Source organism: Harpia harpyja, chromosome 13, assembly GCF_026419915.1.
Source record: "Harpia harpyja isolate bHarHar1 chromosome 13, bHarHar1 primary haplotype, whole genome shotgun sequence".
Taxonomy (NCBI): domain Eukaryota; kingdom Metazoa; phylum Chordata; class Aves; order Accipitriformes; family Accipitridae; genus Harpia; species Harpia harpyja.
The window spans coordinates 17,681,769-17,708,056 of record NC_068952.1 but is presented as its reverse complement, the minus strand read 5'-3'; the positions used below and the strand labels follow the sequence as shown (position 1 = coordinate 17,708,056).

General features: G+C 43.4%; 2 protein-coding genes across 9 annotated transcripts in view; one reads left to right on the top strand and one right to left on the bottom strand.

The window, feature by feature from the left end:
• The window catches only part of TTC7A (tetratricopeptide repeat domain 7A), a 184,818-nt gene extending 175,690 nt beyond the window's left edge, over window positions 1–9,128 (bottom strand). For 6 of the 7 annotated variants that reach the window (XM_052805960.1, XM_052805962.1, XM_052805963.1 and 3 more), the window contains exons 1-3: window positions 8,963–9,128; window positions 6,114–6,277; window positions 4,298–4,466 (exon numbers count right to left, since the gene is read on the bottom strand). In XM_052805960.1, the coding sequence (XP_052661920.1) occupies window positions 4,298–4,466; window positions 6,114–6,277; window positions 8,963–9,119 (490 nt within the window). In that variant the 5' untranslated portion in view covers window positions 9,120–9,128. Of the gene's footprint in view, window positions 1–3,511; window positions 3,569–4,297; window positions 4,467–6,113; window positions 6,278–8,962 lie in introns of those variants that run through there. The other variant, XM_052805964.1, reaches the window with a different exon arrangement.
• A 1,178-nt stretch (window positions 9,129–10,306) lies between these two features.
• Window positions 10,307–14,889, top strand: MCFD2 (multiple coagulation factor deficiency 2, ER cargo receptor complex subunit). 2 transcript variants are annotated; one of them, XM_052805970.1, is made up of 4 exons: window positions 10,307–10,446; window positions 11,241–11,386; window positions 12,109–12,268; window positions 13,441–14,889. In XM_052805970.1, exons 2-4 carry the CDS (start codon window positions 11,247–11,249, stop codon window positions 13,570–13,572), a joined length of 432 nt encoding a protein of 143 aa, XP_052661930.1. In that variant the 5' UTR covers window positions 10,307–10,446; window positions 11,241–11,246; the 3' UTR covers window positions 13,573–14,889. The 2 variants fall into 2 exon arrangements, with proteins under 2 accessions (XP_052661930.1, XP_052661931.1); XM_052805971.1 differs by lacking the exon at window positions 10,307–10,446 and adding an exon at window positions 10,478–10,501.
• Window positions 14,890–26,288: the final 11,399 nt, after the last annotated feature.

The window sequence follows — 26,288 nt, the reverse complement described above, 5'->3', positions numbered from 1 at the left end:
ACTTGGTTGCCCTTCTCTGGACACGCTCCAGCACCTCAATGTCTTTCCTGTAGTGAGGGGCCCAAAACTGAACACAGTACTCGAGGTGCGGCCTCACCAGTGCCGAGTACAGGGGAACAACCACCTCCCTGCTCCTGCTGGCCACACTGTTCCTGATACAGGCCAGGATGCGATTGGCCTTCTTGGCCACCTGGGCACACTGCTGGCTCATATTCAGCCGGCTGTCAACCAGCACACCCAGGTCTTTCTCTGCTGGGCAGCTTTCCAGCCACTCTTCCCCAAGCCTGTAGTGCTGCATGGGGTTGCTGTGACCGAAGTGCAGGACCCGGCACTTGGCCTTGTTGAACTTCATACAATTGGCCTCGGCCCATCGATCCAGCCTGTCCAGATCTCTCTGTAGAGCCTCCCTACCCTCAAGCAGATCAACCCTGCCTCCCAACTTGGTGTCGTCTGCAAACTTAATGAGGGTGGACTCAATCCCCTCGTCCAAATCATTGATAAAGATATTAAACAGAACTGGCCCCAATAGTGAGCCCTGGGGAACACCACTTGTGACCTGCCGCCAACTGGATTTCACCCCATTCACCACAACCCTCTGGGCTCGTCCATCCAGCCAGCTTTTCACCCAGCGAAAAGTACACTTGTCCAAGCCATGAGCCGCCAGCTTCTCAAGGAGTATGCCATGAGAGACAGTGTCAAAGGCCTTGCTGAAGTCAAGGTAGATAACACAGCCTTTCCCTCATCCACTAGGTGGGTCACCTGGTCATAGAAGGAGATCAGGTTGGTCAAGCAGGACCTGCCTTTCGTAAACCCATGCTGACTGGGCCTGATCCCCTGCTTGTCCTGGACTTGCCATGTGAGTGCTCTCAAGACAAACTGTTCCATAATCTTCCCCGGTACCGAAGTCAGGCTGACAGACCTGTAGTTCCCCGGATCCTCCCTCTGACCCTTCTTGTAAATGGGTGTCATACTGGCAAGCCTCCAGTCCTCTGGGACCTCCCCCATTGACCAGGATTGCTGATAGACGATGGAGAGTGGAAGAGTCGTGACCTCTCTGCCATTTCTCCTTTGACTTGTCAACTGCTCAAGTCCTTGCATTTATAAAGAACTTCAATGTTTACTGCTTGATACTCACCTTGGGTGGAAGTCTACTGAGCAAGGTAAGCAAGAAACTTTTTCCCTGTTCAACTTCTGCAGTCCAATCACAAGGATGCAAATCCATATTGCTTCTTAGCATAATATGAACCTACTACATGCTATGGACCTTCAGAGGAAGACCCCAGAGATTTAGCTCAATGTCCAACCTTCAGTGTTGTGGAGCTCAAAAGGTGCTCTAAAAAAAGCAAACTCAGTTTTGCTGGTTCACATTTCATTTCTACCACTGATTTCACCTATGCAGCTCCTCCCGGTGTATCCCATATCTTTCTCATTACATTTTTGTTTCCAACTGTAAAATGGTAAGTGTGAGTGCCTTCAATTTGACTCTTCTTTCTTCCATGACCTTTCCAGCATAATCCTGAGTGCTTGAGAACCTACACTGCCATTCTGCATATAGGCACAACCCAGCAGTACTACCTACACAAAACCAAAGTGGTTTCAAGTTCATACTAAATGAGACAAAGTTCCGGTGTTTAACTAATGCTGGGTGAACCGGGATATTCTATTAAACCAACAGCTTCCTCCCATTACTGAAAATGTGAATAAGAAATTAAGCGGGGAACCTAAGTTCTGCCTTGAAATAAAGACAGGACTGTGGCTTTTCTGGATTGCTGCTTAAATGATCCGTGCAAAAATTTTACTACCAGCTGTCCTGGTTTTGGCTGGGATAGAGTTAATTTTCTTTCTCGTAGCTAGCATAGTGTTGTGTTTTGGATTTAGTACAGAATAATGTTGATAACACACTGATGTTTTCAGTTGTTGCTAAGTAGTGTTTAGACTAAGTCAAGGATTTTTCAGCTTCTCATGCCCAGCCAGCAAGAAGGCTGGAGGGGCACAAGAAGTTGGGAGGGGACACAGCCAGGACAGCTGACCCAAACTGGCCAAAGGGATATTCCATAGCATGTGACAACATGCCCAGTATATAAACTGGGGGGAGTTGGCTGGGAGGGGCGGATTGCTGTTCAGGAACTGACTGGGGATTGGTTGGCGAATTGTAAGCAATTGCATTGTGCATCACTTGTTTTGTATATTCCAATTCTTTTATTATTATTATTGACATTTTTTTATTAATATTATTCTTTCCTTCCTTTTCTGTCCTATTAAACTGTCTTTATCTCAGCCCATGAGTTTTACTTTTTTTTTTTCCAATTCTCTCCCCCATTCCACTGCAGGGCAGGGAGTGAGTGAGTGGCTGCATGGTGCTTAGTTGCTGGCTGGGGTTAAACCATGACACCAGCGATGTTCAAGAGCGTCTTTAAAGAAGGTTTCAGCTTGCATAAGCAGCCAGTAGTTCAACCAAATGCAATAATATGGTATGGATCAACAGAATTTCTGCAGACATACCAAATGAAAACGGGGAATAAGAAAAATCTTTAGCATAAAGTATAAATGAATTTTAAATAATTCAACTCCATGCTGTTATTTGCCTTGCAGAGTTAGCCTGGACAGACACGGTTTGAAATTAAATTTTAAATCCACACCACTATTGCCATAGTTACCTGTACAAATTTCTAACATTTAAGGGCTTATTTCTCTAAGACTGAGAAGTTGAGCACATGGCATGGGGGAACAGTGATCATAGCAGTGAGTGCCCTCTCCAAACTCAGCTGGACAAGCTCCACTCTGCTGGACTTTTCTGTGTCAGAAACTTTAGTAGAACACCAAGTGACTTACTATACCCTTGATATCTTGGCTAATCTGAAAATAATCATCATGGAGGATATAAAACTGTGGAACAGTAATACACAGAGGTTGCTCTGCAATGGCAGGGGCTCCTTACAGTTTACACACAAACACAGGGGCAACACAATATTTACGTTCCGTGCTAAACCACATGGAAAAAAAAATTACAGCCTGATCCTCTGAGGCAAACACCTCCACCCCCAATAACTTCATATTCAAGTGAGGCAGTGAATATCATAGAAGAGGCCTTACAGGAACTGTGTTATTCCATCAGTGCTCATGCATACCTTATCATTACACTCACACCTCACCAAGTGCCTTATCCAGCTCCCAGTGAGAACAGTGCATGTCCTTCAGACTCTGGAGTGCACCAATAGTTGCTCTCAAATACACTGCTATGAATGCACTGGCAGTTACTCACTCCTCTGCACTGTGCAAGTGTTAGCGTGAGTTACAAGTAAGTTAGTCCTGCTCCACAAAAGCTCATTATTGAAGCAGATTCAACCAGTGCCACAGAAAACAAAATCAAAACAAGCAAAGCAGCACAAACAGGTTTTCAAAAAAGCTGAATGACTGTGTGACATCATAAAACACCCAAATTGTTATCAGTAATACTAGCAGCCCAGTCAAACAGTAATTTGGGTTGATTTGGTTTCACTCTGTTACATACCAGTTGAAGGTATCTGATCATCAGAGTTCTCATTCACCTAATTAGCTGGTGGACATGCTGAAAAGAGTAGAAAGCAGTAGATAGGTAGCAGTATTTAAGCAACATTTATAATGGAACTGAAAGCAAATGAAGTAGAAGATTACTGATCTTTTTCCCCCCCAAGTCAAAAACTGACTAGGGTCTTCCTTTCCCCCACTCAAAAAGGAAATGCAATTTCACTACACGTAGAGGCAGTTTTTATTAGGATCTCTCAAACAGTGCAATGTCTGTAGAATTACAAGGGGGAGGAGAGATTCCTGTTTGTACATAAGGTCTGATACTGTGACATGCATTGCAAAAATATACTACCTGCTTTGAAAGCACATATTCTGTTAGTCCAGAGTTAAAAACTTGGAAACATCATCCTTGCTTAATTCACAGAAATCATTAAAATTTACAAGTAGATGAACTCTTTCTAAGAGAAAACACAGGCCCCAATTCAGCCAAGTGCTTGATTTAGATTTTCCCCAAATGGATAACGCAAGTTCAAGTGTGTTGCTGACTTACAGCCAACACTTACCACAAGATTTCCAATTTCAAGCTTTTCTTTAAAAGCCAGCCAAGTTTAAAAACCATGGACTAAGACTCCATAATGTCTTTATGTTTAAACTACACACACCATACCCACTTGGATTTTCTAAAGCACACAACATTGCCCTAACTCTGCTCCAATCAAATCACTTGGAGAAAACCTTCAACTTCAACCTAAACAAAGCATACTTCAAATATGCATATGTGGTCCTTTACCTTTAATAACAAAGGCTTCAGTTACCAAACGCAGCATGTACAGAGGTTCATCTTTTGTTGAGAGGTCATCAATTCCTGCTCTTGCATACATGCTGATGGCATCTCTGTAGGATCCCTCCACATAATGAAGCTTTCCTAGGATCAGCATAGCTTCTGTCATATACTTAGGCTGAAATGGAGCAGGGAGAGGAAAAGAGTGTTTACATGGTAAAATACCAGACAGCAAGAATGAGGTACTTTGAAACAAATTAAGCAGATACATAATGCTTTCCTCTCAATGTTGCTAGCTCCACAGGCCAGAGTAGGAAGGATTTAAGTGTCTAGACATCTTAGGGGTATGCTCATGAGAGCAGCAGGCAACAAAGGTCAGGCAACTACTTTGGAGTTCAGTTTGGAAACACATAGCTTAAAAGCCACCTCAGCTGACCTACTCTATTGATTCACCAGCCACAGATAGCAGATAAAAGTCTGGCATTGTCATAACTACCTACATACACACCAAGAAAATACCCTGCTTTTAAGCTAGGCAGAAAGCATCACTTTTTAGTCAAGTGCTCCCCTCTCCTCTGTACATTTAATTAAAGAGCGAGAAAGCTCCCAAAATTTAAGTTATCAAAGAATTTTCAGGCAACAGTAGAAAAACAGAAAGCATGCCTGCTATTTCCAAGATTTGTTTCATTTCTTAAGGATTGAAAACATGCATACAAATCTGTGTAACAAAAAAATCTCAGTAAAATACAACTGTTCAGACCCTTTTTATGCTTTGGAAAGCATGAAAAGGTTCCTAAGCCTTCACATTCATTTTTTTTCATACATGCAGTCAACACAAGGTCAATGCTGCATGAGTAGCCAAGTCACCATGAACAAAGAAATAGTAATGGCAATTCATGCAGCCAAACTTAACACCAAGACCTGGAAGAATTCAGTGGTTCTGGCTGTTACTGGGGCTAAACTATAAAGAAAGGGGGTTGGATGGACTCCCCTTCCTTCCCCCCTCCTTTTTACTTTTTAAATAAGCTGACTTTCAAGAAGTTAAGAGCAAGGAAATCCCCCAGAAAAGCCACTGCACACTTGCTCCCTGGAAATTAACATGAAAAAAGTGTAACATACACTTCCAAGCTAACTAGCCTGTAAGTTTCAGCACCAAAAGTAATACAAGTCTAGAACAGGCTGTTGTAATTCTTCATCTTTTTAAAGCAAGTTATGCAACTGTATGTCCAAGGACACCAACACAGCAGCAGCCATCGAGGCAGAGTCTTAAAACACTCCTAAGCTCTGCAGCTGAGTTGACAGGCAGCTACCAACCACACACCCAGACCACAAAATAAAATAAAAGCATAACTTCGCATAACTTCTCTGGCAGAGACTGAAAGCAATGGAAGGCTGTAATCCTGGACTCACACCAAAACCACAAGTGCCTGACAGCAGCTTGCAGCACATTTTACCTCTGATCTGGAACTGACCAGGTGTACACAATTCCCTCAGACCAGGAGCAGTAGGTCACTCTGCTGTGCTAGCCTGACAGCACTGTTATGTGGCCATGCCTCACCACTCCAGAGAATTCCTAAATATTTATCCTGCTTCTTTTTAATAAAAAAATAAACAGAATATATACTTGTAGTACATAATTTGTTTGCATATGAAAAAGCAAGTCTCCCAACAGAAGATGCTGCAAGGAGGTACTGAATTACTAGTCCATTAGTAATACCTACAATACAGGGACATGAACAGGCAACACCAACACTGTGTATCAGACTAATAATCATATGAAAGAAGCATCCAGTTGGTAGGCATTATGACCACAGAGCCCACTTACTCGTAGCTTTCCTCTGCTTAAGATATTGGTCAGATACTGTTTAGCTTCACTCAGTTTTGGCTCATTCTTCTCTGTCAGTGGAATGGAGTCCTTCAGTTTGGCAAACTTTTCCTTCAAACATTCTTCCAGCAGAGCCTCTGCAAGCAGCATACTCCCATAGTCCTCTGAAAGCACATACCAACCAACAAGAAACATCACTTAATGCCATACTGCTGATAAATAACATTACAAAAACAAAACAACACACCTTTGAGACACAGCAACAGTAACTCAGAAAAAAGTTACATTAACTTCTAGGTATTGGAAACAGTATGTTTCCTATGAAAAACTGAAACATTTCCTTTTAACTTGAAGATTTTCCCTAATGAATCCTTTAATTTTGACAGCACAGTTCATTCTTGTGTTGTCACTAATATAACAGTTAAGAATTTTCATTACAAAACAACTTTCAAAAGTATAAGACCAATCTTGGCAAATGTTTAAGTGCATGCTTTAGATTTACAAATGTGCAAGCATGAAATACATGCTTTGGACTACACATAAGCTATGAATTTCACTGCAGAACAGTAACCACATCAGAATTTTTTAAGATTTTCCTGAAAATTCACAGAAAAAATTAAAAATAGAGAATTTAGACACATTCTACACATCTATTACTAAAGACACAGAAGGCTTGATCCGATGACATAACTAACATGCTGCATAAAATTCTTTTTACATTAAAATCCATTCCTGTTCACAGTTCCACAGAAGCGAAACTCAAACATAGGTAGTAGCACTGGATACAGCATGACGGATCATGCGACGTTGCAATCATGTGCTGGAAAAAAAAAAATTTCACCTGGAGTTCCTACATGATGGGTCTAGTTCTGCAGTTCATTTATTCATAAAAGTAGTACCTCAGTCAGCTGACTAGTGGGTCAAGCAGGGTAAGAAAGTCTTCATAAATCAAAGAGCCAAGCCCTACGTTTCATATATATTTCACATTTCAAAGTCTGAAATTCTACAATGCAGGAAACACAGTAGTGTATATATTTCTCTATTTTCAGTCCATGGGACAACTTATGCCTACTTACTACCTGTACATTACATACAGCATTAATAATCAACTTGTGGGGGGTTTTTTTGTTTTACATTTTTTTGTTGTTGTGGCTTAAGTGTTCAGCTGCATATAGAATTACAACCATAGATCTTCCTGTGCAGTTGCAGGTCTACAACTATCTTGCATAAACAAAGTATAGGTACATAAAAAGGGAAGTATAAATGTTCAAGTATATTTCCCCCCTCAACCTTGCATGCAATCATTTCTACACAACACTGCGGAGCTTTCAGGTAATCACTAATCTCTCAACCAAACTTAAGGAATTACACAAGACCATATATAATTAAGAAATAAATGTACACAATCTCTTAAAGCAAATACCACCATTAAAAAAATCCCATCCAGACACGCTATTGTTTCTAGAAACACAAAACTGTAGCTAGTCCCTTGCTGGAAGAAAAGTTCTGTAGCAATAACAAAGCATTACTCTTTCATAACTAGCAAGTTATGATGACATAGCAGCAAATTAACAAATGTTTTTACAGCAATCATACTGTTATGCCTCTTAATTACAAGGGAACAAACTAATACGAACTCTTCAGCTATTAACACCCCCAAACTGCATGATGATCTCTGCACCTGGGAAGCACTGCTGAAACCTGACTAAAGTTCAAAGGTTGGCCATGTGGTTCTCAACACAGTGTTCAATCTGCATCATGTACACACTTGGAAAGCCTCATAAATAAACATGTATTAAGCTACCAACATCTTCCCCCACGATGCTTTCCCACTCTGAAGTTTATTGCACCCCAGTAAGCTTCAATTAACTCTAGGGCCATATCCTACAAACACTCCTCTAAAGAAGTGTGTTTATTCATAGAAATAGCTCCTCTGACTTCAGCAGCAGAACCTCTTGTACCAGTGCGGTGGCTAGGATCAGGTCCTCTTCACAACTTAGTGTTGTTGACTACAGACACAGAATTTTATATTTCTAAGTTAGGCTGCCTCACTTCTCACAAGCCATTTCATTTAAAAAGAAGCAACGTACTGTGTTGTAACAGGAAAAAAAGAATACATTTACTATTTATGAAAGCTGTCTTACATGTGAAAGGATACTTGGATGAGCCCAAGCCTTTAAATAAAGCAATCCCCTTCAGAAATGGGAGGGAGATAATAGAAGGGCATCCAGAACAGGGTAGGGACAGGGCAAGAGCGAATCAGCATCACACGTATCGAGAAGCTGAAGAGAGATATTTCCAAACATGGAAGATTTCGGTCGGTAGCCTGGCCGCAGCCCAGCCGAGCTTGTTAAATTAAAGGCAGGCACCGAGCACAGCAGCCGCCACCCGCGTCCAGGTGCTTATCGAGGCGAGGGCAACATCCCAAACGCACAGAAGCCACCGAGAAAGCGCTGCTGCCCCTTACTCCCACTGAGAGCCCCAAGCAGTGCACTGCTCCTCGCAGCCCGAGGGGCTCGGAAGCGGTGACATGAAGAGGAAGCACAGAGTTATCTTCCTGAACGACGTTTCCTGGGCTCCCGCCGCCTCTCCTAGGCATCCCTCCCTCCCGCCGCCGGGCCGGGGCGCCTACAGGGGACACCGGGCGACGCCCCGCTCCCTCCGCCGCCAGGCGTTCCCCAGCCCTCTCCCGCAACCCCGGCAGACGGAGCAGCCGCAGCTCCCGCCCACGTCAGCCCACCGGGCCGGGAGTGCCGAGCCCCGGGCAGCGGCACAGAGCGACAAGCCGGCCCCGCCGCCGCCCCACGCCCGGGCGGTCCGGTAACGGCAGCCGCCCCGCCGCCGCTTACCCGCGTCCTGCGCGCCCCCCGCCGCCGCCACCTTGTGCGGGGGCCGCGCCAGCAGCTGCTGGGCCAGGTGTCGGAGCTGCCCCCAGTGCCCCTCCGCCCGGCACCGCTCGATCTCCCCCTCCAGCTTCACGTGCGAGTGCGAGCCCTTTGCCGCCATCTTAGCGCCGCGTCGGGCCCGCCTCGCCCCGCCTGGCGGGGAGTCCCCAGCGGCAGCGCCCGGGAAGCGCCTGGTGCATGTGCGGGGCCACGGTTCCGGGCGGGCGGACAGGCGGCCCCAGCCCCGCCCGGTGCCCGGCGGGTCGTGCGCGGGCGGGGCGACTCCATGCCCGAGGCCTGCGACCGGGGACGGGGGCTCCTTCACGGCCGCCCCTCCCTGCCGCCTGGGCCGGAGAGCCGTGCCCCAACACGTGTCCCGGCATCGCAGCCCGCCGGGGGCACCGCGCCTACCCGACTGCCCTGGGCCTGCCACACACAGCGGGTCCGTGGCGCCCGAGGAAGGCGGGCATCACCCCTGTGGTGGTGCATTTGCTGACCTGCTACTGAGGCCCCGGGACTCCCTTCCTCCGCGGGAAGGGCCAGGGGTGCAGTCCCTTACCAAGGCCCTCGGAAATCACCTAAACCTCAGGCCTCTTCTGCCAGCTGTTCCCGACAGCCACCGCCCCCCTTCCGTAGCGACTTCAGCAGGGAGTAACCAGCTAGCGCCTGAGGCCTGAGTCACGAGCCAAAAGCCCACTTTGCTTTCCGAGGTTGGAGTTTGCTCCAAGGTTTATGACCTCGAGAGGCGAAAGCCACTGCTGTTCCAACATCAGGTATAAAAATAACGAGACCTTTGATGGTTGGTGAGAGGGGGAAGCAAAGAGAACGGACAGTTTATAAACTACAGAGGGTAACGGTGCTGCGGTTCCCAAAAGAGCAGCAGGGCAGTAGAAGCGCAGCTGGTCCTTTGTGGAAGGGGCTGGTGAGAGGTCCCAAGGGAACTGTGCAGAGCAGGGGCGGCCAGGGACAGCCCCATGAGTAGGCACCACGCTGGGCTTACGCTGCCCCTTCCCGCCACCCCCCTTCCTCTCGGCTTCGCCGGAGGCACCCGCCCTCCGCCGGGGGCTTCGCTGGTTGGACCCTCCCGGTGCGTCCCTTCGAAGGGGGGTTCTCCTCACCGGAGGCCGGTGAGGAGTTCTCGCGGGTGACCGGCACCTCCGCGCGCCCACCTCAACGGCCGCGCCCGGGGCCCCGCCCCGAGCTGGGCGGGGCGCTCCACCTGCCCCTCAGCGAGGGCTCCACGTGGAATTCCAGGAGCGGTGACGTAGTCCCCGCTCGGCGGAAAGGTGCAGCCAATGGGCGGGAAGAGGGGGCGGGGCGGGAGCGCGGCGCGTGCGTCGGGTCAAAGGTGACGCCGGGGGTGGTGGCTGCCCTGCCCCGAGCTCGGCTCCACCTGCCCGTGACGCGGAGCCCGCGGGAGAGACGGCGCAGCGGCCGTTCGCCGGAGGGTGCGTAACCTGGCGGCGGCGGCGGGACCCCTTCGCCCGCCGAGGCTGGAGCGGGGTGTGTTGCGGGGGGGCGGCGGGCCCACCCTCCTCTCGCTGCGGCGAGGTTTTCCCCGGGGGACCTGCCAGGCGGGGAGCCGCGGGTGGGCGGCGGGCGGCCAGTGCGGTGCCAGCTGTTGGGGCCTCCGTGCCGAACCGGCTGCAAACCAGGGGTTGCTTCAGCGGGCGCCGCTGGAGGCGGGAGAGAAAGGGGGAAGCCGAACCCAACGATCGGCTCCTTCGCTCGCCGGGCTAGGGCACTCTGCTCCGCTCGCCCCGCCGAAGGGCCTTAGCGTTTCACTTGCCTGTGAAGTAAGCGCTGCACTGACCGTTGCGTTTTTAAAGTTGTACGTTATTTAGGGCACGCAGTCTTAATAGATCTACTAATTAGATGTAGCCCCTTTGATACCGTAAGCGACCTTTGCTCCCATTGCTGTGGGGCAGGTCTGCCTGAAGCTGGCGTGGTTGGTTTGGAAGCTGTATGAAGACTCGAGCATGGCTAAAGGGTGCACGTTCGCTGCATGAAAAAAAAATCATTCTCTGAAAATTACTGCATACTTCCTTGAAATAGGGACCCTCACAGAAATTCTTAATTGGAGCTCTCTGGTCTTCTGCTTGCTAAGGGCTTGAAATGAAGCGAGTTCCTCTATTCTAGAACTTAGAGGGGTTATTTCTAAGCACTCTGTATATCTGCTGAAAGTAGATTGCATTTTTCATCTGGTTTTTTTTGGGGGGGGGGAATGTTTTCCTTTTTGTAGGAGATCATGATGGCCCAAAGGAGTAGAATACATTTGCTGTTCTGCTTTCTGGCTGCGTTCTTCATCTCTGCCCTAGCTGAGGAACACATAGGAGAGAGTCAACATGCAAATATTCGCCTTGATAAGAACTTAGTACAAGATAAAGAGTATGTGTTCCATGTTCTAAAAATGTAAACTTTACTTCTTAATGATTTGCTTATCTCCTAAGTCTTGTTACATGAGTTGGACTTAAGCCTAGGGCACCTTTTTTTCTCAGGGTGTTGTATGACTAGCTGGAGTCAGATATGAGATATGCTTGCTCAGTAAGTTTGTAGAGATACCAGACCTAGAAAGGTCTCTCTGGAGCCTTTAGCCCTACTCATGCCATAAAGAGTTTCTTACAGGAATCCTGCTTACCTAGATCAACATACTTTAGACAAAATCATACTCTGAACAGGTAGTGAGAGTTTTTTTCTCATTTGCTTCTTCATACAGACAGAACAGTGGTAGCTGCAAATAAAACTCCCTATAATACTTCATGTTTGACTGGGAAAGATCTTCCTTCAGTTCCTGTGCTTTGGAAGGCAGCCAAAAGGAGATTTTGGGCACTGCTTCAGTTGTTTTGATAACCTGCTAAGTAGGCCAGAAGAAACAGAAATAGCTATCAAAGGTATTAGAGGCCACTACAGCACTCGTAAGAAACAACCTTTGTGCCCCCTTTATCTTAGTATAAAGCTGTAGCTTTTGGTTGCCCTGGTTGTCCAGGGTGCTTTTAGAGATACAATATTTCCTGTGTACTTGACTGATCAAAGACTACATTTGATGTAAACAGAGCATTAAATATTAACTGATGGATATGTTGTGGGGTTTGTTTTTTTTTTTCTCTTAGCCACATCATGGAACATTTGGAAGGTGTTATTGAGAAACCAGAATCTGAGATGTCTCCACAAGAGTTGCAGCTTCATTACTTCAAAATGCATGATTATGATGGCAATAATTTGTTAGATGGGTTAGAGCTTGCTACTGCTATATCACATGTCCACAAAGAGGTAGGTGGAATTTTGTAACGGCATGTGTGTTTGGAAACAGTTCTGACTCACTAAAAGCAGCTTACAATAGAATGGAACAGTTACAATACATCTTGATTGGAGTTACAGTTTTGCCTGAAAATGAGATTATTTTTCCCCCGATAGTTTTAGTTTGATTTATAAATGTGCTAGCTTTATCACAGCTTTTCATGTCACATTGCAGTCTTCAAGAAGTCTCCATTGTAGTGTAGATGTTAGAGTGAGGAAGGACTGTAGAGTGAAAATTATTTGACAGAGGGGATACAGAGGCAGGGATGGGGAGAAAGGGAAATTATCCAAAATAGGATAATGCTCATGAAGGTTTGTAGAAATAGCATGTGATACCATGCTGTTCAAGGTTTTAAGGCTGCTGTTTTCAACTCCAAACTGTTACTGCTGTGGTTACACAAACAGGTAAGAGACCTTTTGCACAAAAGTGGTATTAGAAGAACCAGTTGCAGTCTGCTGCCTTCTAAACACAAATTCTCTTTCCAGTTAGGAACATTTAAGGACAAAGTAGGAGGATACAATCATTACGAAGACAATACTAACACATTATCTTGTACTGACCTTTTGGAAGTCACAATTTGGAATAGCTTAACTTCCTGCGTACAGCTGTGGCCAAAAATACCTAGCCGAGAACAGAATAATGACTTGCTGTTTCTTGTGCAGAGGTGCCTCTTTGTATTCCCCTTTGCTTGTAAGGGGTGTTACTAAGAATTTTACTGACATTAAGCTACAGTGCTGGATTTTTTCACTACTCTGTTACTGTCAAGCTCTGCATTTTGCAAGGAAGATGCTTCTGTACTGTATAGAAACTATAATGTCTATATGACATCAAGATCCACATTAAGAATACATCTGTTAGATTATTCTCCATCATTATACACTGTGCTATTCAGGTTTTAGAACTTTTGGCTAAGGATATTAACTGGATACAGAGGGCTTGTTCTGAAGTCCAGAGAACTTGGACTTTGTAGCTTGTGCTTGGTGAAAGTTGCTTATATCGGTATAAATGATTACGTAAAACTTAGTGCCAAATTAGGCACCAAATGTGAATATCTTAACAAAAAATTATTTGTCAGTAATCTGTTGTTATGTGCCACTAGATGGGAAACATTGCTAAACTGTTCAATGTGGGTTTGTTTTTGTAGGAAGGTGGTGAGCATACCCAGGCAATGAAAGAAGAAGAGCTGATTAGTCTAATAGATGATGTCTTAAGAGATGATGATAAGAACAATGATGGATACATTGACTATGCAGAATTTGCAAAATCACTGGAATAAGGTTTTGCAGGGGGCTTGTTTCTCCTTCTAACTACGTGGAAGTGTGAACCAGTATAATGTGATTCATTACTGTCTCATATCAACCTCTGTGCTGTGAGAAGGAGAGGTGTGTACCAGTTCCAGCTGAATTTATTTGAAAGTTGTATGTGTTAAGAGACTGGCTAACTCAGAGCAAGAGTGATGTTTGACTAAACGTAGCTACACATTTGAATCTTGAAGTATGGAAGCGTCAATGGTACTCATATAGGGTACAGCTGGCAAACTCTTAAGTAGCTGTGTATGAATATTAAATAGATCATGTACAATCTAAATTTCAGGTTTTCTGTCATTGGGTTATATAGTACTTGTTTGCTTACGTCTTCTATTTAAACTTATAAAATACATAGAAAGCAGGAAAAGATTACTGCATATAGTTGTATTTCAAGGATAAATGTCCTTACCTTCCCACTAATTGCAAAGGAAATTTGCATATGAGTACAGGTGCTTGAAACAGCAATTGTAGAAGAAAAGCGTTTGAATGTGGTTTATGTTTGAGGTCCACATGATACCATATGGACTTTAACACAGTCTTTGAAGAAATTGAGTATTTTTAAATATATGTACTTCCTAGCATACCCTTACATTTTACATATAAATATATATACATGTGTTTTTCAATTTCTTCTCGTCCTTCACAGTTTTACTTTTTATATCTTAACTAATTTTTTTCTTTACCTTCCATGGTATTTTCTGAAGAAAATGAAAGTATTTTTATTACATTTATATGTTGTATTAATGCTGTATAGCATTTACTAGAGTAGCTTCTGCTATCTTGTTTTGAAGGTCACATTAACAGTAAACCAGTTTGATATAAAAGCTTCTGTTCAATTTGGTTTTTACAGTATTAGCCAGCAGGATAATCTGAGTGAGCAAGTAATGCTGCCTTGTTAAGGTTTAAGTTCATATTCCTTGATGCTTAAGTTAATGGTATTACTTTCAGGACGTATTTCATAACTAACAGTTTCAAGATACTTGAGTGTTTGCCAATAAACATGGTTCTAGGAATGTTTTCACTGTCTTGACTCAATACTTGATAAATCAAGCAGTTTAAGGATATTAGAGAAGTGATGTATTGCTGTGTTATGATATTTGGTGACTCTAAAACATAACTGAAATCTTAAATTGCATTCCATCATTATCCATTAATAGAGAATCTAAATGTTAGTGTACTTCTGTAAAATGTATAAAGAGCTATTTTCTGTACAAAATTATTCTTATACAAGAGAAACACATTTGTAAAAGAAATTATTTCCTCTGTTTTAATGTTTGTGCAATGAAGCCTGAGCGTTGGTCTTTTTTCTTGTACTAATTACTTATTTTGATACCTTTTGTGGCCAGGGTTGTGCTGGTTGTACAAGCAATAAAAATAAGTTGGGGTTCATGCATACTGGAGCTAGACACGCAAGGCTGGAAGTCCTAGTGAGAAACGTACCTAATTTTCTGATGTATTTTTAAGCCCATCTCTGTTACTAGCAGTCATCTTAAAAGAAAGTTCTTTCAGTTAAATCATTTTTTAAATACCTCTTTTGAGGTTAATTAATCTGGAGTGAATGTTGAATCAGAAGAAAGTCTAGAAAATGCTTGCAGGTAGGAGGGGAGAAGAGGTTAAGCTCCTCAGCTTTGATACTTAAAGCAGGTTGCCTTTAGACCTGCCAACTCTTATATGCTTATTGCATAAGCTTCTGAGTTTTAGATTTATTTGGGAAGAAAGAGCAAGACCAAGAAACTGACTTTTATGCACTTCTCTTAAAAATCATGGTTTTCTTATCAAGCACAGTCTGTAATTTGTCCAGCAACCACCTGTGGGGTACATTTATATACATATGTTGTATTCATATACATAATTATTAACTGCTATTGTATGTGGCAAAAGACATGCACCATAGAAGCTTTATATCAGAAATAATTATGATAAAGGCAGGTAATGTGAACATTGTTTATGAACTATTTTAAACTTGTTTTTAAGGGTTCAGAAGTATGTACAGATAGAAAAATTATTTCCCAAAAATGGAGAGCACACTTGGCACCTTTGATTTCACGATGCATGAGGAAAGATGAAAACAAAATTTCTGCTTTCCTAGAAAGGACAGTTCAAGAAATGCTACCCAAGCTGAAACCTGCATCAGCATGTCTTTACTCAGCCGCCTAAAACAAATACACATACTTAATTAAATGCATTTAAAGATAAATGGTTTAACAGCTGTCTAGGGAGTTTTCTCAGTTAAGTAGAAAAGTGCAAAATTGCTGAGAGCTATGGTGAGTCAGACGTTTAAATATAACTAAGTAACTTGTGTGCTAGTTGTAGCTCATGTGGTACACCTAAATATGCTGGTACAGGTCATATATACATATACTATTTTCTATTTCATGTATATAATATAGAAAATACGGCCTTTACAACAAACAGAAGTACTTATCAACTATAACGCTGTTTTAGCTTCTGTGGAACAGTACTACCTCCATTTCACAGATAAATATCAAAGCAGAAGGGGTGTATAATTTACTGAAGGTCAATCGCATCCCAGGCAGAAACAGAAAACTGGGAGAATGCTGTTGTGTGTGATCACTTCTTCCTAGTCTATGATCTCAAGGGATGGGGATTAGTTTTCCCTATTAGAGGACAACACATCTGGCCTTGCATTACCATATACTATGTGCCCAATTTAAAGTATCTATCATCTAGATTGTCTGCTTTTACCTCACAAAATACTGCATAATCTAGCAGCTAAAGAAAATACTTAAACTTGTTCTTGAAGCGGGTTCTAAACTGAGCAGGTTTTTTATTAGTTGATCTAGAACATAGTCTGTATATGAAGGAGAAAAATCTTAACTGCTTGTCTAGTACCTTGTCAGAATGCTGTTAATGACAAGAGTGACTGCCTAGAACATCCCAGCAACAGTTTTGTCTGCACATTGACACAGACTTTATTACCTTTTTTTTATTAATCATCTATAACCTCACAATGTCTTAGATTCATTAAAGAATGGTTACAGACTTACATATCCTGATTCCGTCTAAAGTATTTTTTAACACTACAATTCACAAGCGGAACAGCAATTCAGGAATCCTGTCATAATCGATACAGCCACTAGATGGCGTGTTGACACTGCACATTCGTTCCCTCCTGTATGTAACTTGCAGTGACTCAATAACCTGAATTTCTCTAAACCATCACCACTACTCTGATCATAGTCAAGGCTTGGTCCTCGGTCTTCCAACACCATATTGCCAGTATGATGCCCACATTTTTATTAGTTTACACCCGTCATAAAAATTGACCATAGCTGGGACTGGTTATTGGTAATTAATTTGCATTGTTTAGGGAATCCAAATCGACTTGAAGTGATAGTAAAGAAACTTGCATTGCAATATTGTCAGTAAAAATAACTGTGTAACAGGAAGGCTTTCTAATATAAGCACCATGCTTGGCCTGACTTCTTGACCATCTGTAGTTGACCTATGAGAGGGTCCATGAAGTATCTACAGTGGTCTCAGGCAACATTAAAGCATATTAGAGGGGTTTAGTAAAACCTGAAGTCTTACTGGTTCTGCATTAGATGTCAGTAAGAGCTTCTGTCACTGTTCTTACAAGGCATAGGTCCAGTGTGGTCTGATCAGCCATTTTTGCTTAAGGTGAAGCTTACTGCTTTTTTCTTCCTCTCCCCTGTTATGGTCTTACTGTCTGCCCATTGCACCATGAAGACAGCTTGCATAATGTTCTAAGTTTTTAGTAAACAAATTAGGGCAAGGATCATTGCATTCCTTAGTCTTATCATAAGGAATTTGTGTTCTAAATGTTTCATCAGCACAGATCCTCTGTCCACGTTGAATGAGATCCGTTATAAGGGCAGTTATTAATGCCTTACAGAAGGTTTCTCTGAAGTTACATTTTTCTTCCCATTCTTCGTGCTAAATTCTGAACAGCAGCCTAAATCTTAAGGGCTAATACAGACTGTAATTGTCACTACCTTCCTCAGCTGAGTGGCAGTTTTACACGTAGGTAGAGGGCAGTGTAACATATAAAGTCTACTGCCAGATACGGCATTTTACAAGAAATCAGTACTGCAGCGAACATAGTGTCAACTTCTGCCGCTTGCAACTGAGTGACTGACGGCACTAGATTTCAACAAGGCAGATGTCCATAAACTCAAGAGAATGGGTAGGGAAGAACTCATAAGAGGCAAAATAAGGGAAAAACAAATTACGGAGAGCTGTCGGTTCCTTGAGGAAATGCTAGTAAGAAACCAAGTGCAACCTATGCCATTTTAGAGGAAAGTAAGGAAATTCAGCAGAAGTCAGCTAATTCACAACCTTTTAATTGACCACAAGCATAAGAGAGAGAGAGAGAGATCTGTAAGATAGATAGAAACTAGGTCAGCTGGTTGAGAACCCAGCACAATACTCCATTCATGGGGGGGTTAGGGGGTGTGTATACAGTTAGTAAAGATAAAATGCACAAGATGCAACTAGCAAAACTTGCCAAAAGTAAAAGAAATTTTACAGGTACAGTTGTAAGAGAAAACAAAGGGAAGTTTGGACTACGACTCAAAGTTGGGGGGGGGGGGGGTGCTACCAGCAGGGGACGTTAAGGAAGCCAAAGAGTTTAGTGTCCTTTTTTTTCCTCCCTTTTTCATCAATCTTTACTTAAAAGGTCAACAGGAAGCAGACAGTGCAATTATTACCAAGAAAAAGGGGTAAAATTTCAGCCCCAAATATGCAAAACCTGCTTAGAGAGTAACCAGTTAGGTTAGATGTTTTCCAGTTGCCTAAGCCAACTTCACTCTAGGAGTCTTAAAGGGAGGGTGAAGTAGTGGCCACAGATGCCATATAGCTTGAATTTATTTATTTTATTTAATTTTTTGCAAGGCCATTAGCAGTACTTCCCTATAATATCCTCATGAACTGGCTAGTGAACTGTGATCTAAATGAAACTGCTGTGGGAAGGGGCAGGAGGTCAAGTCTGGTTGGATAATTGTATCCACAGGGTAATTCCATTGTAACCTATCAAAATACATGTGTTTTGCAAGGAATTCTGTGGGCCTTGGTCCCATATCAAGTTTTATTTGATGTTTTCATTGAAGGCATAGAAGATGGAATATAAAGTATGATTATTAAACTTGCAGATGGAGCAAGGATGGACTGCAGATGTTATAGATACTAAAAGATGAGAATTTAAAATTATCTTGATATATTTAGAGAAATCATCTAAAATGGATGGAATGCAATAATGCAAAATACCATGCTTACACAGAAATAGTCATCTGTACTTGCATAACTGTCTAGGTACCAGTTCACAAGAGAAAAATCCGGGGACTATGGTGGAAGCAGCTGAACATGAATGGCAAAGCCCTTACATTGGAATGTCTGAAGGGTCTTAAAGACTACTGAAAGAGTCCATGTGTGCTGATATCCACTGTTAAAGATTCAGTTGGAAGACTCTATCCTGTTTAGTGCACCGCACTTCAATAAAGATATGATGTAGTTGGCAAGAGGCCAGTGGAGATCAGCAAAAATAGACAGCGGTCCAGAAAACATGAGGGAAGATTGCAAGAAATGTGGGGGTTTTTTGCTGAAGAAGTAACAACTGAGAAGAAGGAAGGTTAATAGTCTTCAGCTAAAAAGCTGTTGCAAAGAAAGGAATAATATGTCCTTGGTGGAAAGATCAGGAAGAATAAAACATAAAGAAGCATAAACCAAGCAGCTTGGGAGATTTAGATTAGACATTGGACAAAACTTCAATATCAACAATAAGATACTGTACCTTGGGGTGACATGATTGTAACTTGGTCTTGGGATAGAAAGGTGGAGTTAATGACTTCTCCAGTGAAAGCCTGTCTCAGTGAGTCTATGACTGTCAACATTTGTGTGGACTTGTATAGGGAGAAGTCATCCCTTATGGTGGGTTCCACAGCCAAAAGCTGAACACAGGAACTGAATAGTGGAAGCCTGTGCTCAACAACAGGTCTCAGAGAGGTCTTCTCCAAGATCACAGACCATCCTCCCCTCTCCCTGCTGTAAGCCTTTCATCTTCTCCTTATCATCTCTGTAAACTCTTACCGAACCAGCCATATTCCAGTTTTCCCCTAATCCATCTAGATAACAGTTTTACAACTCATCTTCTCACCATCACAACCCATTTTCCCTCTTAAAAGCCCCTGAGAACTTATTCGTCACTTCTGCCTTCCAGTCAGGCAGTTCTTCAGTCCCAGAAGACAATAGCCATTTGGACAGTCCTGCTGCACGGAGTTCCTGTGCGGCGCGGCAGAGCAGTCTGCAACCAGCAATGTCCTGCTCAGTCCTGTCAGGGTATGCTCACTGTCAACAGCATTTAAGTGCAAAATCCTACCAAGTTTCTACTGAGCACGTTCAAAACGTGATTATCAAGAGCCAGAAGTGAACACTTTGAACCAGAATGGGGGGAAAAAGCCTATCCATGACTCCAAGGTAATGCTTCACATAGGATTCAAGTCCCAGCTGGAGGCACAGAGATACCAAAGCTTCTTCACAAAAATGAACAACAGTAAAAAGACTGTTAAGAGTCTTTAAAATGACAAAGTGAAATCCTAGCCCTGTTTTCAGCAAATAGGCAACTATTTTTGTTGACACTGAGAATATAGCGTAAGAGCATCCATACTGAGTCAAAACAAAGGTCCATCTAGCCCAAGAGCTTGCTTCAAATAGTGGCCAAAACCAGATGCTGATGGAATAATAAACAGAGAAAGCACAGTGCCACACTTGTCCCAGTAGAGGCTCCAGCGTTTTGTAAAAGTCAGACACTTCAACAACAAAACTGACTAAAGTCAGGAGCTCAGAAAGATCAAGGCTTAAATGTTAAAGACTGGCAACTTTATTAACTAAAAACAAGGTCTCATGGGACATGGGCAATGTCCCATGGTCAATGATACATGCTGGGCAGACTTTACTGTTGACATTGCTACGCTACAACCTTCAGTATAAGCTAAAGAGATGATGCAGTGTGTAAGTAGTGATCCCAGGAGACCACATTAATGCAGTGGTATAGCACAACTATACTGTTTCCAGATGTCACATTCCTCTTACTTAAAGTGAGAGACACTGAAAATTGTCTAATGAATCTGTTTGCCTCTGGTTTTGGTCACACTTCAAGAACCATCTTTAAAAATGACCCAATGATGAGAAAGCCCTAAGCACATATTTTGAAATAAATCCTCTTTAAGAATAGAACATTATGCCTCAGAACTTATTTTGTCATAAAACCAGAAATAAGCCACAAATCATATATGCTGAAAAATAATACTGACTTTCATCATGTGTGGCTCACAGCCATCAGAGACTGACATATTGGCACAAGTTGTGCCAGGTATGAATTTTTTGATCCAGGAAAGAGCACTGGGATGAGTAGAATGAGATTTGAATGCTGTTCCCTTTGGGAGAGGTCTCCAGTGACTGTGCAGAAGGGACTGTAAACACATGCTGTCAGCTTCAGCATGGATTGCAGTGGGAGTGAGGAAACAGACAGGTGAGGATTTTAGACAGCAATACATGCAAGAGAGGACTAGTCTCAGAGAAGGAACATGTCTGGTTAGGATACATGCAGAGTTGTTTAGAAACCTTATATATGCCGCCATAAATTTATGAGCACATTGGCACTGACTAGTTGAGCTAAGATCTCCAAAGAACACATAACACATATACATACACACACTGAGGCAGGAACCACTTTCAGTAACCAAATAATTCTGTCACCAGACAGCCTAAAACTATTCAAAGGCACCATTTCTAGCCAAGATGAACAGATTTGAAGTATGTTTTGAATCTCTAGGCAAATGAATTTTCAGGATATGACAAGCCAAAAAGTCTTTAGGAAACTCTCCAAGCAGATGATCTCATTTTTTTTAGCCAGCAGCTCTCTTAAACACCTTGACCAGTTTCCTTCAACTCTTCCAAAAAATCTGTCCCAGAATAAGATTATGCCTGTGAAGTTGTAGGTGTATAGTGCTAATTTTGGCAAAGTGAGGAATAGGAATAAAATCAAGTTTATAATGGAAACTTAAGGACATCTGCAGTTTACTGAATACCGTTCAGTGTGATCTATATAATGCATGATCTTTCCATTGTGGCAAAAATATAAAGTGCTTTTATTATCACCAAGGGAAAAGACCACTTCCTCCATATGAAGTCCTACCTATGAGACAAAAAGACCTGGCAGTTCATGCAAGTACTCTTGCTTACTCCCCCTAAAATGTTTATAGGATCCAGATTCATTTTCTAAGGTCTGGCTTGAGGATTTGTGCAGAGTATTACACCATGTTGGCAGTGCAGAATGGTGACAATTTCTGACTGCAGATGTGTCTCTACCACAGACGTTATTAAAATTGCAGCATGGCATTGACATAACCAACTAGCTTTAAATTAGCCAGCTAAGGTGCTGCTAACACCATGGCAATGCCATTACAGAACACAGCACAACTGCAAAACCCACTATTAAAGCAGAGAACAGTAAATGGTCAGATATTTTTTGCAGGCTATCCTGAACACTGTCTTCCTGGAATAATGCTACTAATTAGACCCAAGCTATCTAGTTTAATGGGAATTCAGGTTTGTCAGAGCTCTAAATCATCTGAAGGTCCAGTAGTGTGGGTAGTTAAATGAAAATATTCTGGGTGGTTATAAAGTCTGCCTCTAGATAGTTCCTAGCCAATAGCTCCCACAATTCACGTTGATGCCCAGTTTAGGAAAACATAGCACACGCAGAATTTTTACTGAGATCTGGCAATTTTCTGGGTTGTGCAATGGTTAAGGAAAAACTCCTCTAGGGACCTTACACAAGCCTTCTCAGATTCTTATGGCAGTTAGAGGTCCTATCTAGGGGCCTGTAAAGCTCACTCCAATAAAAATGTCTGTAGAGAAAGGGAAAGGGTTATATAGGCTGCAGATCAGAGAGCACATTTCCGCCCAATGTGCAATTGAGCTGTCATCTGCGGATACTACTCCCAGAAATAGCATTATCATCCTCAAAGTTACTTTAGGTCTGCTAAACCCCATCCCACTCCTGACCTGCACCCATGCCACTTATTTCTGGTCACCAAATGGCCTCCCAACACAACCACCTCACCTGGAGACAACTCAGTTCAGCCTGAAAGCTCTTCCTGTTGACCTCTCCAGTATTGTTTGGAAATGCAGAGAAAAAAAATTGATTCAGGGGACCAAATTAAAGTAATTCTAAAAGCTGCCAAACTAACTCATCTCCAGGAACTAGCAACTTCAGCCTGGTGCTCAGACCAGCAAGGAGATCTGAAAAACTGGTCCTGATCCTCTCAGTCAGGGAATGCCACTCAGAAATACAACTGGACAGCAGTGGAGAAGATAAAGGGTGAGCAGAAGAAAGATATAAAGCCATCATACATACCCAAACCTGAGATGTGCTCAAACTTAAGCCATTAAATGCCATCTTCCCAAATTGTGCTTCCTGGTAGCATAATCTCAGTCTGCTTAAAACAACTTCTGTCAACACCATGGGCTACAATATGGGACTAAGTATGTCAGTGGACCAAAATACAGCCTTAAAAGACATTGGTCATTTTGAAAAAGGTTAAAACTGTCAAGAATGTGTACCAAGTTGAGTGCCTTGGACATGGAACCTCTTGCACTCAGGCTGTTTAGCTGCAACTCCAACTTCAGCCTGAGCACTGACCACTGGGGAGCATCTAACTCCAGATGTTCTTCCTGCTCCCTCAAGAAAGGAGAAATGTACAGATGCTCTCTGAAAATTTGTGTTCAAGTGACTTTTCAGTCACTTGAAGTCATGAGCTTGGGAATGCCGTGACTATTCATGTAGGCCCTTCAACACACAAAACTTCAGTTTCTGGTGACATACGGCATGGGAAATTTCAGCTCAAGCAGCTGAAGCCTGGCAAAATTATAAACAATCAGAAACAAGGCCTTCTAATGGAAACTGTTACACAGCATTAGCTATTGGGCCACTGTCATCTTCACAGCCAGAGAGTGATTTAATCTGTCAGTTATGTGAGCACTAGGAGTGATGAAGAGGTCTTTATATTCATTCACAGCAAGTACATACCCAGAATGACATATGATGTGGGGGTTTTTTTGTCTGATAGTCCACTGGATCTCTAAAGAGCCGGGAATTTGCACAACATGGCTATCCAAAACAGTGCCACAAAAGATACCATCCACGTTGTCCTGGTTTCAGCTGGGACAGAGTTAATTGTCTTCCTAGTAGCTGGTAGGGTGCTATCTTTTGAGTTCAGTATGCGAAGACTGTTGATAACACTGATGTTTTCAGTTGTTGCTAAGTAGTGTTTAGTCTAAAGTCAAGGATTTTTCAGCTTCTCATCCCCAGCCAGCGAGAAAGCTGGAAGGACACAAGAAGTTGGCACAGGACACAGCCAGGGCACCTGACCCAAACTGGCCAACAGGGTATTCCATACCATGTGACGTCCCATCTAGTATAGGAACTGGGAGGAGTGGGGGTGGGGGATCGACGCTTGGGGACTAACTGGGTGTCGGTCGGCGGGTGGTGAGCAATTGCACTGCGCATCGTTTGTACATTCCAATCCTTTTATTATTGCTGTTGTCATTTTATTAGTGTTATCATTATCATTATTAGTTTCTTCTTTTCTGTTCTATTAAACTCTTCTTATTTCAACCCATGAGTTTTACTTCTTTTCCCGATTTTCTCCCCCATCCCACTGGGTGGGGGTGTGTGAGTGAGCGGCTGCGTGGTGCTTAGTTGCTGGCTGGGGTTAAACCACAACACACGTTCAGAAAGAGGGATTCCCAAGGTGGCTGACTAGTGTCCTTCCTCCCCAACTTAACTTGTCAATCCTTACCTACACAACTTAAAAGCCCCATGTCTACAAAGTTGCCTAGATTTTCCCTCTGTTTTAGCCATCCCTGATGGCCACTTGTAATCAGGGTGGTGCAGGGGCACAAATGCAGCTTGTCCATGGCTGCCAGCACAAGGTAGCGCAGCCACAGGGCTCCTCTGCAGAGACATGCCACTTAGACCTGCCAGAGCCACACTAGCAGCCCAGAGGTTTTGGGTGACCACACTCCCAGAAGCACTAAGATGTGCTGGCAGCACAGGGAGCAGAGCAGGGGCACAGGGCTGCTCAAGCCAAGTGACTCCTTTGCAGAATGACTTCTCCACGCTTTATTGGTGAGTGCAGTTTTCTGACTCCTTTTGTTGCTGCAGCAGCACAAAAGGACCAGAACAGGGCCAGTAACTCATATCATGTTTTTACCCGGTATAACTGAGAGCAGAGTATGCTCGATCATATGTTCGAAAAAAGCCTTTAAATAAAGCTGGTTACAGCTCTGCCAAGCTCTGGTGGACATAGTGATCCACTCTTCCCCAGCAGCTCCCTGGGCTGGAAACTGGCTGGATATAATCCTCTGTGGAATAGAGCCATAGGGGGACAAGAGTGAGGTTTGCCATCTGGCCAAGGCCACTTATTAGCTTGGCTTTTCTAATCCTTGGGAAGCCAGTGGCAACTAGTCCTAAGCCAAACTCCTTCTTCATTGCCATAGATAAAAATGCTAATGCACACCAATTTAAGCAAAATGAGATGATTGTAAAGATTCCAAGGATATTTCCAAATGCCAGCCAAATACTCTCTAAAAAGTCTCAGTTTGAGACAGCTTACTACAGGCTACCCTACAACCCCTCCTCCCAGGACAGGTACAGCTTCTGAACTCGTCTGTGTTGTAACTGGTATGAAAACCTAGAGTCTATCACTGGCCACATTTCAACACATCCCATTTCATTTTGGCATCACCCCCGAAGATGATTTCTACCATTCAGATGAGTATTTTTTCTCTTTATTTTTCTCTTATTCTTCTGATCAGTTATTTCTTAGCACTTAATCCCAGTGTGGACGAGGTGCTCAGACTTTGTTAGCTCCATCAGATGCTAAACAACATGAATGATGGTTTTCCTCTCTCTTTTTGCTTCCTGAGCTGCCCTTAAACATACATACTCTTGACTCTTAAGGAGGCACAGCAGAGAAGAGATCTGTGTGGGAGACTGGGGATGGTGGTATAGGATTTGGAAGGGATAGGGCACAGCTACCTCCACCAGATCTGTGCTGGGGAATTGAGATATTATGGCCACAGCACGAAGGCTTGACTCCCTGCTGTGCTGCTGGGGTGTCCTGCCCCAGGAGAGCGTGGTACTACCACTGGGCCACAAACAGAGAAAGCTGGGAAATCTTTCCCTCTCCCATTTTCCTGCAGGTCAGACCTAGGTTTCTGGAGAGCACCTTTCCTCCATCCTCAGTGAGCAGGTGGACCTAGGGCCCCATCAATCTTTGGATACTTTGGAGTATCATAAAAGGTTTGAATTGTGTTGTCCATCACTACCAGAAGGCAAACCATTCCCCCAGGCTCAGGAGTGCCAGGGCTGTCTCCTAACTTTTATCTTATCTGGCCACTGCAAGAGAAACTCTTGAAGTGCTGGCAAGCCATGAACTACGAGTAGGTACTTAAACCCATCCCTATTCAATGAAATGACAGGAAAGAAGTGCTTAGAGCTAAGTGTGTGTTTAAATGCTTCACTGAAAAGCATAGACCTTGAATCGAGGTGGTTGTCAGAGGATGGGAGATAAGGGGAGAAGGGAATGTTCACCTACAGCCATTACTTCTGAAGGCACAGGAAGGGGTCTTCTGTCCAATG

Bases quoted from the DNA above. Each gene is read 5' to 3' on its own strand.
- MCFD2 (XM_052805970.1), top strand. From the start codon at position 11,247: ATGATGGCCCAAAGGAGTAGAATACATTTGCTGTTCTGCTTTCTGGCT. The intron at 11,387-12,108 runs GTATGTGTTCCA...TTTTTCTCTTAG, and splicing joins AACTTAGTACAAGATAAAGA to CCACATCATGGAACATTTGG. The intron at 12,269-13,440 runs GTAGGTGGAATT...TTGTTTTTGTAG, and splicing joins TATCACATGTCCACAAAGAG to GAAGGTGGTGAGCATACCCA.